This window comes from Myotis nattereri, assembly GCF_964212035.1.
Source record: "Myotis nattereri genome assembly, chromosome: 7".
Taxonomy (NCBI): Eukaryota; Metazoa; Chordata; class Mammalia; order Chiroptera; family Vespertilionidae; genus Myotis; species Myotis nattereri.
Genome location: NC_138082.1, coordinates 79,023,757 through 79,035,985, shown reverse-complemented (window position 1 = coordinate 79,035,985; position 12,229 = coordinate 79,023,757). Strand labels below are relative to the sequence as shown.

Below are 12,229 nucleotides of genomic sequence, written 5' to 3'. Positions count from 1 at the left end.
GCATGGTTCTCTTTTATTAGTGTAGATTACACTTTGATTGGTTGAATGGATGACCGGATGACCGGACACTTAGCATATTAGGTTTTTATTATACAGGATGTATATAATACAGGTTGATCATGCTGTATTATTCAAGTATTATAGAAAAATGAGATTCTACATGTCTGACATATTATATAAATATAAAACTAAACATTATGTTTCATATGGTCTCAGGGCTCTGTAATCTTAAATACTAGCTATATTGATACCTTTCTTTTACAGATATGGAAACTCAGTCTCAGATGTCACCTGACAGCCAGCTTGGCAGGCAAGGACAAGAGTCCAAGTCTCGCAAACCTCCAGTCCAGTCCTCTTTGCATTGTTATAGTATCATGCTATTTCCATTTTTATACATAATTTCACTTACAAGACTTCAGAGTCATTAACACCATAATTATTCATGAATTCGATTGGTATTTTCCAACTGTTTGTTCTACACTCTCAATTTGAGGCTGCAAATGGATAAAGGTTTCTTTCAAATTTAGGAGAAAGACATTCTCAGCAACTGTTTTTATTATAATTTTTATCAGTCACTGATATATTTAGTCAAATCAGAAACAGTAACAGATGATATAAAAATCATTAAGTGCAAATGAGCCTTTCCTTCTAATCTTGACTTTCCACAGCAAAACAAATAAACATGCAGAAATATACTGTCACATTTCAACATCAACTAGTAAACAAGGGGCCATGGGATGTATCCTTTTCATCGTCAAGCAGGAAGGGGCAGAGCAAATCAAACACACCCAGACTCCTGCTCAAATCTTAGACTGAGTTCTAGATTCTGACTCTGCCCTGTTATTCAGATGAATTCACACAAGTTTTCTGTTGGTGTCAAAAAAGACAGTTGAGCTAAATGACTGCTCATGGCCAGACAGCTATCTTTGGACTTCACAAATTCTTTATCATTTGAAAATCCAGAGATAGTTAATAGGTCTATTTCAGTAGAATACTAAGCAGGATCCCAAAATAACTAGTTATCTTGAGAGTATGATTACAACAATATATTTGTGTCACAGCAACTGGTTTTGCTATGAGAAATGACTAAAAACTAAGACAGACAAGTAGCCCCCTCCACAAAAAAATAAGGAAAGGCTCTTAAGCCATGTACCCAAATCTTCTACCATTTGTCTAAATTCTTTAATCGTTTAGCAAGTGTCAATAACAGCAAATGTATCTGATGTGATTTTGACCAATCCTCAAAGATTGTGGCCATAAATTAATGCTGACCATCATTACCGTTGGAAGAACTAAATATTCAGAATTTGTCCTTTCTTTTAAGTTCTACCTTAGCTCAAGTACAAATGGAAGGCGATCAGTTAAAATCAGGAGCAATGAAATGTGGCCTCCTTCATGAAAACTGAACCAGGAATAAATAAAAGACATAATGAAGTCAGAGAAAAAGTTTTGTATTGAGTTATGTGGACATTTGTTTAACTTCAGACATTCCAGTTGTGTTTGTGTGCATCACATGCTGTTCCCATGATCCTCTGCACACCAAAGAGTCTACCCAAACCCAAGAAAGAAGTTTAAAAATGTAATCACAACCTGAAAGAATTTCCCACACGGCTCACTGCCATTCACATATTCTTCACCAAATACAATTCAGCTATGGTTGCAGTTATGACACTGTAATCATATCATAAAGCCTATTACTTTAAGTAAGTCCAGATCTATTTGCAAAATATGATCAAGTATAATTTCATGATTCAATAAATAGTATATAAATCTGCTATTACTGGTTTTCATTTCCTTTTCAATACTTCCCATTTCCATTTTCTCACTGGCAGTTAGTCTGACTATTCAAATGCCATTATTGCCCTTTATTGTTATTCAAATGCCATTTTATTAGATCCTCTGCCACTATATATAAGGCTGGGCTTCTTCACCAGCAATAATTCCATTTCTGAAAGAAAATGGAAGTGACTGCACAAAAAATTCTGAGCTCTTACTTTATGTTAGTTTAAATCTATGCCTGAAATGGGATTTTAACTTAATCATGTTGGAGAAGACCAGAAAGGTTTTATTAGCTACCTTGAGAAAGCAGGAAAATATTCTTTCCATGCAGGTATTGGGTTCAAAAACCCATAAAATCATTACCCCTTCCCAATGATGTGTATAAGACACACTCACTGACCAAATTAAAGTCTAAATTTCCTTTGTCATAGGGCATTCATCATTTTTATGTATTTTTCTCTTGGAAAATAACAAAATGTTCAAGTAGTTGAAAGAAAGTGCTACAATTCAGTGAAATTTAAATATACTTTAAATTTACTTTGTAGTAGATCTATGGAAAATGTAATTTAAAAGGCACATAACCATAAATGCATTATTGCATTATTGTTGTTAATTTTATTAATACAATACACTGGCTCACAAAAGAAAACTATATCAACACCAGGTTATAGCTCTCAAACACAAATCTGGCAAGTATTGCATCAAGTTACTGAAAATTAACTGGCGTGCCTGTTAGTGGCAAGCCAACTTAAAAATTATACACTTCTGTTGTATCCTGCCAGCAATTTTTGTGTATAGAAATAGAATACTTTCACTATAACCATAGATCTGTTCTTTAGTAGGAAAACTAATATATGAGCAGGACAAATGAAAGTGTCAGGCACTTTACCCAAGAACTAGAATTCTTCAGGAAGAAGAATGCCAAGGTGATTGGGATTTGTTACAGGATGCATAGAGAAGGGGCAGCATAGCCTGATGCAGAGACCAATGATGATGGATTTGGATGAGGTGGGATAAAAGAGCCACAGGGTTAGCAAATATTTACCTGCCATCTCTGTGAACAGAGAGAACGCTCTGCTCCCTGCCTCGAGGAGATAAGAAGTAGAGGACGTTAGGGGGCATACTGACCATTGGGAGACAAAGCTAATTATGTGAAACAATTCCGGTGCAATGTGAGGCATCATATAAATGAGCACTAGTGTGTTTATTCCAGACAACAAGAGCTATAGGAATTTAGAAAAAGTAATTCAAATTCCATAGCAGCACCTGTGAAGAGCATAACTGAATGGATCCCAAAAGTCGAGATAATAATATCACAAACATCCTTAGCCAGTCTCAATTCCCAAGAGGCCCCAGGGAATGAATGAATTGAAAATATGACTTCTATGATACTGATCACTTTCCAACTTACCTACACAAATATTGTCACATGCCTTTCCTTACTACCATTTATAACAAAAATACTGGGATCTATACAACAGCATTCTCAAAATGTTCTCTTTTAATATAAAGAGAAGCAGGAATCAAGTAGCATCCTATCTTTTAATTACAGAAAACCCTAAATAATCTTTAATCAAGCAAGTATCAGAAACTTTGGGCTCCAATATAAGGTTGCCAGATGGCCTTAAACAAATTAATTAATTGACCTTGAGCAGTATCTGCCCAAATTTCTACCATCTTTCCAGCTCTGAGCAGGTCCTTGACTCAAAGACAACTTTTGGCACTGCTGCTTTACTTTAGTTAGAGAAATAGAATTTTCTAGTTGCCTCTGGTGATATTTGTCCCCAATGATGCTTTTGGCACCAAATGGAACAAGAAACCATTTTCCAATTCCCTGCCTCCAGGATCAAGATCAAAGCTACAGAGGCTGCTATAAGTTGAGGACATGGGCTTAACTCACCTCCAGAGACTTCTGTGTTTCTCCTCGAGTTGAGTTAGCAGATGCTCAATGTATTTATTGGAGTCCATGTATTCCTGCACATACAGACACACAAAGACAAATAAATCCTCATTATAATAGTCACCAGAATTCTAAGATAAGCTTTTTCTCTACAAGGAAGATTTTTTGACAGGAAAGCTTTATTTCTACAAGGAAGATTTTTGACAAGTTAATCCCTTGGACTCTAGTAGTCAATGACTTACATGCAGTTATTTGGGGATGAATAATATTTTCTCCATAGCCTGGGACCGTTCTATAAACAAGCACTGGAGAGAAATGGGAGTTCTACTGAGTCAGCCTAAAACTCCTCTGATTCACAGAAAAAAGATAAACTTCATATTTATCTAAACTGAGATCTGTGTTCTGCTGTATAAACGTTAAGTAAGCTAATGTTGTTGTTGGCCTTATAAGAATAATAAGACAGACAATACAGGCCTTAATTGCATTGGTCTTACAAGAGTCACTTCCTAGCAACAACACTATTTTTGGACTTCTTAGAATGCTTTATATAGTCACTGCCCATATTCAGTGGACACACCATTTCCATTAATGAAAGACACCTCCCTCCTTCACCTCCTTATAGAAACAAGACAATGTAGTTTACTTTTGTTTTCTTTGACTCTTATAAAATAAATCTTTGGCTTCTAAGAAGACATGAAGGCAAATCATATCTTGTGTTTTAGAAATGTGGGTAAACTTATGTTCATAAATACAACCATATATTCAAGAATTTCTATTTCTGAAGAATGAGGAATTCTTTTGTCACATATGACGGATTCATAAATATTCAAAGTTTATTAAATCTGATTTTTTTAAAAAAAATTTGATTTCTGAATAAGAATGTGAGGTTCGAATGTAGTAGTTTCCATTGTAAACTGTGGAACAAAATACAATGTATAAAGCTTGGTGATTCTTTCATCCTGAATCTGACACCTTTGATTTCTAGCAGAAAGTCTAGCCTGTAGGCCATGTGTCTGTGTAACAACTGCCTTAGATGAAATAGTGTACAATGGTTTCAGTGCTAAGTCACCCATGAGCGTTACCATTTCATTTCTTATAGATTTTAGATAAACTGGGAACTTTGATTAATATTCATACTTTTCTTTCTGAAATACAAGTTTATTTATTTTGATTAAATGCTATACATAATCTATTGCCCCCGTAGGGCGGGCATGTGAAAGAAACACAGTAAGGATTGACCTAATACCACTCAGGCCCTGCTCCACGTTTCTGGACCTGGATCTACCCAGGTAGCTTTTGAGAAGCCTTCTTACCTTTCTACATTATTTCAGTGAGAGTAGAGAGCATATTAAGTCTATATCTAGCTAAAAAGTGTTATGATTATATAACACTATTATCCTATTGCAGATGATTAGCTAAAGAGTTTAATTCTTATTAAATAATATCAATTTTCATCCGGATGGTGTTGCACAGTGGTTGAGAATCAACCTGTGAACCAAGTCACTGGTTTGATTCCCAGTCAAGGGCACATGCCCAGGTTTCAGGCTGAATCCCCACTAGGGGCATACAGGAGGCAGCCGATCAATGTTTCTATCTCATTGATGTTTCTATCTCTCTATCCCTCCTCCTTCTTCTCTCTCTAAAATCAAGAAAAACATTTAAAATATTCATTTTCATGTTATTTAAACAAGACCATTGGGCATGTCAAAACCAAAGCAAAAATCTATTACTGCAGGAAGTTGTGATAGTTTGTGATTATGCTAGTAAGTCAAAGTTTAAATAAAAAACTTAGAGTACTCAAAATTATCACAGATATTTTCAAATACATTTAATTGAAAAAATTTTAAAGGCACTGTTTTCAAGTAGAAACAAATATATACGTTTCAAAATCATTCATCCAATTTTCATTCAATTGTTTTTTCCACATTGGTTAGAGCAGAACTTGACATATATGATCAGTATGTACAGTAGTAACCAAGAGGCAGGAGGTTCCTGCTCTCAGAGAGCTTACAATCTGTAGGGAGAGACCTGAGAAATAAGTGACCAGGTTGATTCCAGATTGGTTACATGCTGTGACAGAAATAACAAGTGACAGGAGAAATAACAGGGGGAGAGCAGCTTCCATATATACAGTGGTCAGAAAATGACTGAGCAAATGATATGTGAACTAGGGCCTGGGAGAGAAGGAGGAGGCAAGCATATAGAGAGAGGGGACGAGGAAAGAGAAGACTGCAGACTAAGGAAACAGCATATGCAAAGGTCTCCAAAGTGTGGTATCTAAGGAAGAAAAAGGAAGCCAGTGGGGCTGGGGCAGAGAGCCTGGGGTATGTGGTCTAAAATAAAGTTGTAGAGATAGGCAGGGGCCAAATCAAGTGCAAGCTCTGGAAAACAGTTTGGATTAAAATCCATTGATTTGTTAATTTGCTCATATTGCTTCGCTCAGTTAGAGCTTGAAGGGGAAAGATGTAGTGATTACAAATACGAACTTTGGATCAAAGACATTTCAGTTCAAATCCTGGTTTGGGTTTTTTGCTAGTTATGTTCCCTCAGGCAAGTTATTTAATCACTCTAAGCCTTATTTCCTTCAGCTTCAGAGGGATAAATAATACTTATTTTAGAGGTGTTGTAAGGATTAAATAAAATAGCTTAAGCAAGCATATATCATAGTTTCTGCCAGGCGGTGAGCATAGCATTTTTCATAATATATCACACACCAGAGATTAATAGTAACAATAGTTTTTCAACCATTAAATGTAAGCATAGCTGGATTCTGGTTTAAAAGAGACTTCAAGCAACAATACTGGCTGTTTCCATTTAACAGAGCTTCACCAATTTCCCATAAAAATAACTATGATGACAAGGCTTAAACCATGTAACAATGGGAAATAAGAATTATGAATTCTCCATCTTTCTATCTTTATTTTTCTCCACGCTTACATCTAACATCCAATATATTTTAATTGAGTATTTATTTGGCTATTGTCTGTACTTCACCAACTCCTCCCCAAAGTATCTCCCTCTCCCTCTCCAATAGAAATGTATCGAGAGGAAAAATATATGGTACTTACATGTGCTTTGGGTTAAATGAAGTCATTTTTTTCCTATCTAGAAAACTTAAGCAGTGCGCTCACACTTCATCATCTGGCCCCTGAATTAGAGAAGTTTGTTAACTAATGAGAAATCCCTACCATTCTGTAAGTAAAATTTGGGTTATTCAATTGTGAACCGCCTTATCCATCCATTTGAAGATTAACTCAAACAAAACATGAAGGGTGATGGCAATGGTACAGCAGAACTACAGCCACAGCAAATTCAATGTTGTAGTTACAGTACCTATAGCAAGAACTTGAGTGTAAAGTGCAATGCTGGTGGTTATTTATTACACAGGGACTCACTATTCCAGAGTAACAAAGCAGAGGCAGGAGGAAAGGGTCTGGCCAGATTCCATTGCAGGGAAACAGAGCTCCCAAATTGCCTGAAAGACACTGGGTAACAGGCAGCTTGGAGGAAAGATTTCTACAATGCAGCTGGACAGAGAGAGGAATCTACACTATCTATTGGTGATCCCAAGGCCTGGAAGAATCATTTCAGAATGAGTCAACTGACTCATACCACACAAAGTACCAGAGCACAAGAAAATGAAAACATTACCCTCACTCACAGGAGAGGGTGTTACTCAGAGCTTTGACATGTTTAGTGGTAGCTGGGAAGATCTGGTCCCTGAAATGTGTAGAAAGGCTTAACAAATGCTGAAGTAATAAATAGCAGAATTAAATTTTATAAAACAACAGGGTAAGTTGTAAAGATGATAAAGTAAGGAAGTGAGTAAGCTAAGATTTCAAAGAAATATAAACTGCAACAGCAGAACTGAAAACTTGTTGATCCTTACATTGTGATTTTACTCTGGGGAGAATCTCCCCACCATGAAATGGTGCTTCGGAGAAGAGCAAGCAATTGATTGGGTGTGTTGGCACTAAACTTGTTACACTGATGAAGTCTACTTTTCAGTCTCATCTATATATATATATATATATATATATATATATATATATATATATATCTATATATATATATATATATATATATATATATATATATATATGCCTAAGCGGCCATTACGACTAGATGACCGTATGACCAGATGGTAGCTATGATGCGCAATGACCACCAGGGGTCAGACGCTCAATGCAAGAGCTGCCCCCTGGTGGTCAGGGCACTCCCGCAGCCAACCTCCTGTGGCTAGCCAACCTCCTGCACCCCCTGCGTCCTCCCTGACTGGCTGGGTGGTCAGTGTTCTACCACAGCCAACCTCCCATGGCCCAACCTCCTGCAGTCCCTTCCCCCGGCCAGCTGGCCCTGATCGGCCCCAATCGGCCCCGATGACCAGCCAGGCCGAGGGACCCCACGTGTGCACGAATTCGTGCACCAGGCCTCTAGTCTAGAGATAAATCAAATCTCCCAACCCAGGCCCAGTACTTAAATACTCACTAACCCTTCTGGCACTTCTATGGTATGATCAGTTAGTATACGGATAATTCAGAAGACTAAAACTGCTGTCACCTAGAAGAAAAACATACAACCATATTCCCATTTTCCTTGTTGTCAGTGTTCACTCTCTATAACACATTATCTATGAAGACTGTTGATTCAGCAAGCCTTATGTCACCCAGCAGGCACTTCCCATGTCACTTAGCACTAAGACCCTACTGAGGATAGTTATTATTGTTGAACATTCTATTCTAATAATATAAGAGAACTGGCAATGAAAACATATACACAGTCCTGTGAAGGACAAACAATCTAAGTAAATTAAATAAAGGACAAAGATGAAAATGAATAGAGATATGATGGATAATTATGCAGAAAATGTAGTTTGACTAACAATTATAGCTTTTGAGTATTTGACAAGATTTGGAATACGTATACACAATAATCAAAGGAATAATTAAAGCAACATTTCTGAGTAGAAGAGAGAAAGAGAGAGAGAGAGAGAGAGAGAGAGAGAGAGAGAGAGAGACTTGATTGTGTATATGAAAGAGCCTAAGCACATTCTAGGAAAACAATCTACACATCACTGGCAGAAGAGCTGGATAACAATCCTTGGAAAAAACATTGCAAGTATCCAAACAGACAAAGGGGTTTCCTACTACGGAGCTAATATGGCTGGCTCCATGGCTTCTGGCCACCCAGATGTCCATTGACATGAGATACACAGACAGACCTTTGAGTCTTAATTCATAAATATCCCTAATCAAGTAGCTGCTGTATAACAATGGAACAGAAATCTTTCCTCAGATATTTACAAATTCAGAATATAAAGCATCTATTTTAATTAAAAAACTAAAATATATATGTGTATGTACATATATTTTAAACTTAAAGGTATATGTATATCCACATATATACTGAATTTTCAAGAGATAAATAAAATATATGCCATTTATATATGCATATGTGTGTGCATGTGTATGTACACACATACCATACCAGAGTGGTGGATTTTAAAAATATGAAATTTATAATATAAAAGGAAGATTCAAAAGAATTTAAGCAAATTTTATATCTAAAGATGTAAATATGATTATACAATTAAACAAACATAAAAATCCCAGGAGAAAGATGCAGAGTACACATTCTGTGTTTTTGTGGTGGACAGAGGGAGGGGGAAGAGAAAGAGAACCAGGGGGATGCAAAGACCCATTTGTACGAGGGACCGAAGTTATTTTACACACTTGACTTGCTAATCAGTAAGCTTAACTACAAGTGTGTGTTTTGCTTACATATGCAAGAGTTGGGGAAAGTAATTTGGTAATTTATGTTATGAAATTTAAAATATCTATAGCACCTTTGGTCCAGAAATCCCATGTCTAGGAGTCATCTGAATAGATAATGAAATTTTAAAATTTATGACAACATGAAAATAATGGGAATTCTTAGCTTCCAAAAATAGAGGAATGATTTAAAAGAAAGCACGCTTTATCAATCTGAAGAATTATAAAATTCCTTAAATTGAAAAACACCATGTAATAAAATGAAATACAGAGCAAATTGTAACATGAAAATAGGATGCAAAATTGCATAATCCTGTTTATCACAATATTTAAAATATATATAAAGATTAGAAGAAAAGACAGCAAACATTATTAGGGGGTATTTAATTTCTTCAGAATACTTTTCTCTTTCTATAATTTTAAGATAATATATGCTCACTATACAAATTTAAAAAGTGATTATTTAGAAAAATACAGCCCCAGAAAATACCATCCACAAAGGTTTTATTATAATTACATGTTAGACAGCAAGATGTAAACTACCACAATGAAACAGAGTTCTTTATATTATTGTAAAGGTAAGATGAATTGAAACAATTCAGCCCTATTTTTTCTAACTTGCCCTTGTCAGTGTTTTGCTAAAACATTTCACTCAAGTTAGGGTTGAGGAGGAACACCAAGTTACACCATGACATGTAAGATGTTTTAAATTTTTTTAGGAAGGTACAACATTAAAAAGACATCTGTTCCTTGGCTAAAACTTATGCAAATTAGAATAATCTTGAAAATCTATTTCAGGAAATGTGCCTTTCACTCTTTAATGAGTGTTTCAAGTGATTAGGATGAAACAATTAAAGTGTTTAGAGGTTTATAAGTATGCTGAACCTTGCATATCCATGTAACATAAGCCTATTTAATGCAAACTTTCTATTGTCTGATCTGGGTCAGTTCTAAGCAAACCCTCTTATAAGTGAATTCTAATGATATGAGAATTTCATGTATCATTCGTTTTAAGTAGAGTTTAAAATACTATAATACTAAATCAAAGCTTGCAGAGATCTAAAATCCCTCCAAATACTCTTCATGTTATAATCAGTGTAATTTAGGGCAGAACCTGTTTAACCCTGTCAGCACTCTTGTCAATACTGATGCAGGGTTCCCAATTCACCTTTGGGCAAAGCAGCTCAGGCCAGGAGACTAGGGGGCCAGCTGTTCAAACCTATAGGACTCTCATACCTACGGGAATTTCCAGTCAGGAAATGACTGCCACAAGAAGTGATGCTTCCCTCAAAAATTATTCTGTCACCTTAATAAGAAGGTACACCTGCACGGTGAATGTAAAAGACTAAAACATGCCCATGTTTGAAATTAAATATCAAGGTAATTCATGGGTGCCTCATTCTTTTTTTAAAAATATATTTTATTGATTTTTTACAGAGAGGAAGAGAGAGGGATAGAGAGAGAGAAACATCGATCAGCTGCCTCCTGCACACCTCCTACTGGGGATGTGCCTGCAACCAAGGTATATGCCCTTGACCAGAATCGAACCCAGGACCCCTCAGTCCTCAGGCCGATGCTCTATCCAGTGAGCCAAACCGGTTAGGGCAGGGTGACTCATCCTTGACTGGCATCTGTTCCAACATAAATTCCTCCAATGATACATGTTAAACACAACAAACAAATCCATTCAGGAATACCAGCCTTAACAGCTTGATCTCAGGGGTACCATCTCTCCTTTAGCCATCTCTAATTCCTCTTCCCCACGCACTCTTGACACAGCTGAACCTGACTCCCACTGCAGACGCTTCAGTGGAACAGCTCCATTGCAGCCACCAAGGACTCCACAAGCCTCAGGAGACTGCTTGCTCCATCTCTCATGACCAGTTCCTGCAGAACTTGATATTGTAAATCGCACTCATTCCCTCTCTGGTATTCTCTGCAAGTGTTTCCTGCCTCCTTCTATCACTCTGGGACTACTGTCTATTTCCTTCCTCCTTCTTCCAGCCACTTTGTAACAAGAGTAAGTTTCAACCCTAGGTGCTCTTTCATTTTCTACGGGAAAATCCAGTAGACTACAGGGTCGTCAACAATTACCAAATATCCAGAGACTTCCAAATACATATCCCCACGCCAGACCACCCTCTTGTGGCCCAATCCTGTGTAGCTGGCTATGCACCAAACAGGTCCCTTTGGATGTGCCACAACTCTTCAAAGCACCTTGCTTCATTTTTGTATCTTCCAAACCTGCCTAGAAGAGCACTTAGAACATCACCAGGACTCAACAAAGGTATGTGAAATACATGGAGTAATTAGATCATTAGCTGGATGTAATCTGCCTCATAACAAGAGAATCTGAAAATATAAAGCTATTAGTCTGGTCTTCTAGTACTACTTTTTAAATTATATATATATTTTTAATTGATTTCAGAGAGGGAGGGAGAAGGAGAGATAGAAACTTCAATGGTGAGAGAGAATCGTTGATCGGCTGCCTCCTGCATGCCCTCCACTAGGGATCGAGCCCGCAACCCAGACATGTGCCCTTGACCAGGAATCGAACCCAGGACCATTCACTCCACAGGCCAACACTCTATCCACCAAGCCAAACCAGCTAGGGCAGTCCTACTTTTTAATTGAAAAGGTTATAATGGTCATAGACACTTTAGGCAGTTTTCACCCTGCCCTCACAGTAGACTCTATATGGGTAAAATAGAGACTAGAGGCAGAATGAACCCATCACCCTCATTTAGGGGGATTTGGCTATACACAAAGCCACAACACA

General features: G+C 37.1%; 1 protein-coding gene across 1 annotated transcript in view; it reads right to left on the bottom strand.

Moving 5' to 3' along the window:
- Positions 1–12,229, bottom strand: part of NCKAP5 (NCK associated protein 5) — an 870,011-nt gene that overhangs the window by 616,151 nt on the left and 241,631 nt on the right. Inside the window, exon 4 of the mRNA XM_081095330.1 lies at positions 3,680–3,753. Coding sequence (XP_080951456.1) covers positions 3,680–3,753 — 74 coding nt within the window. The remainder of the gene's footprint in view (positions 1–3,679; positions 3,754–12,229) is intronic.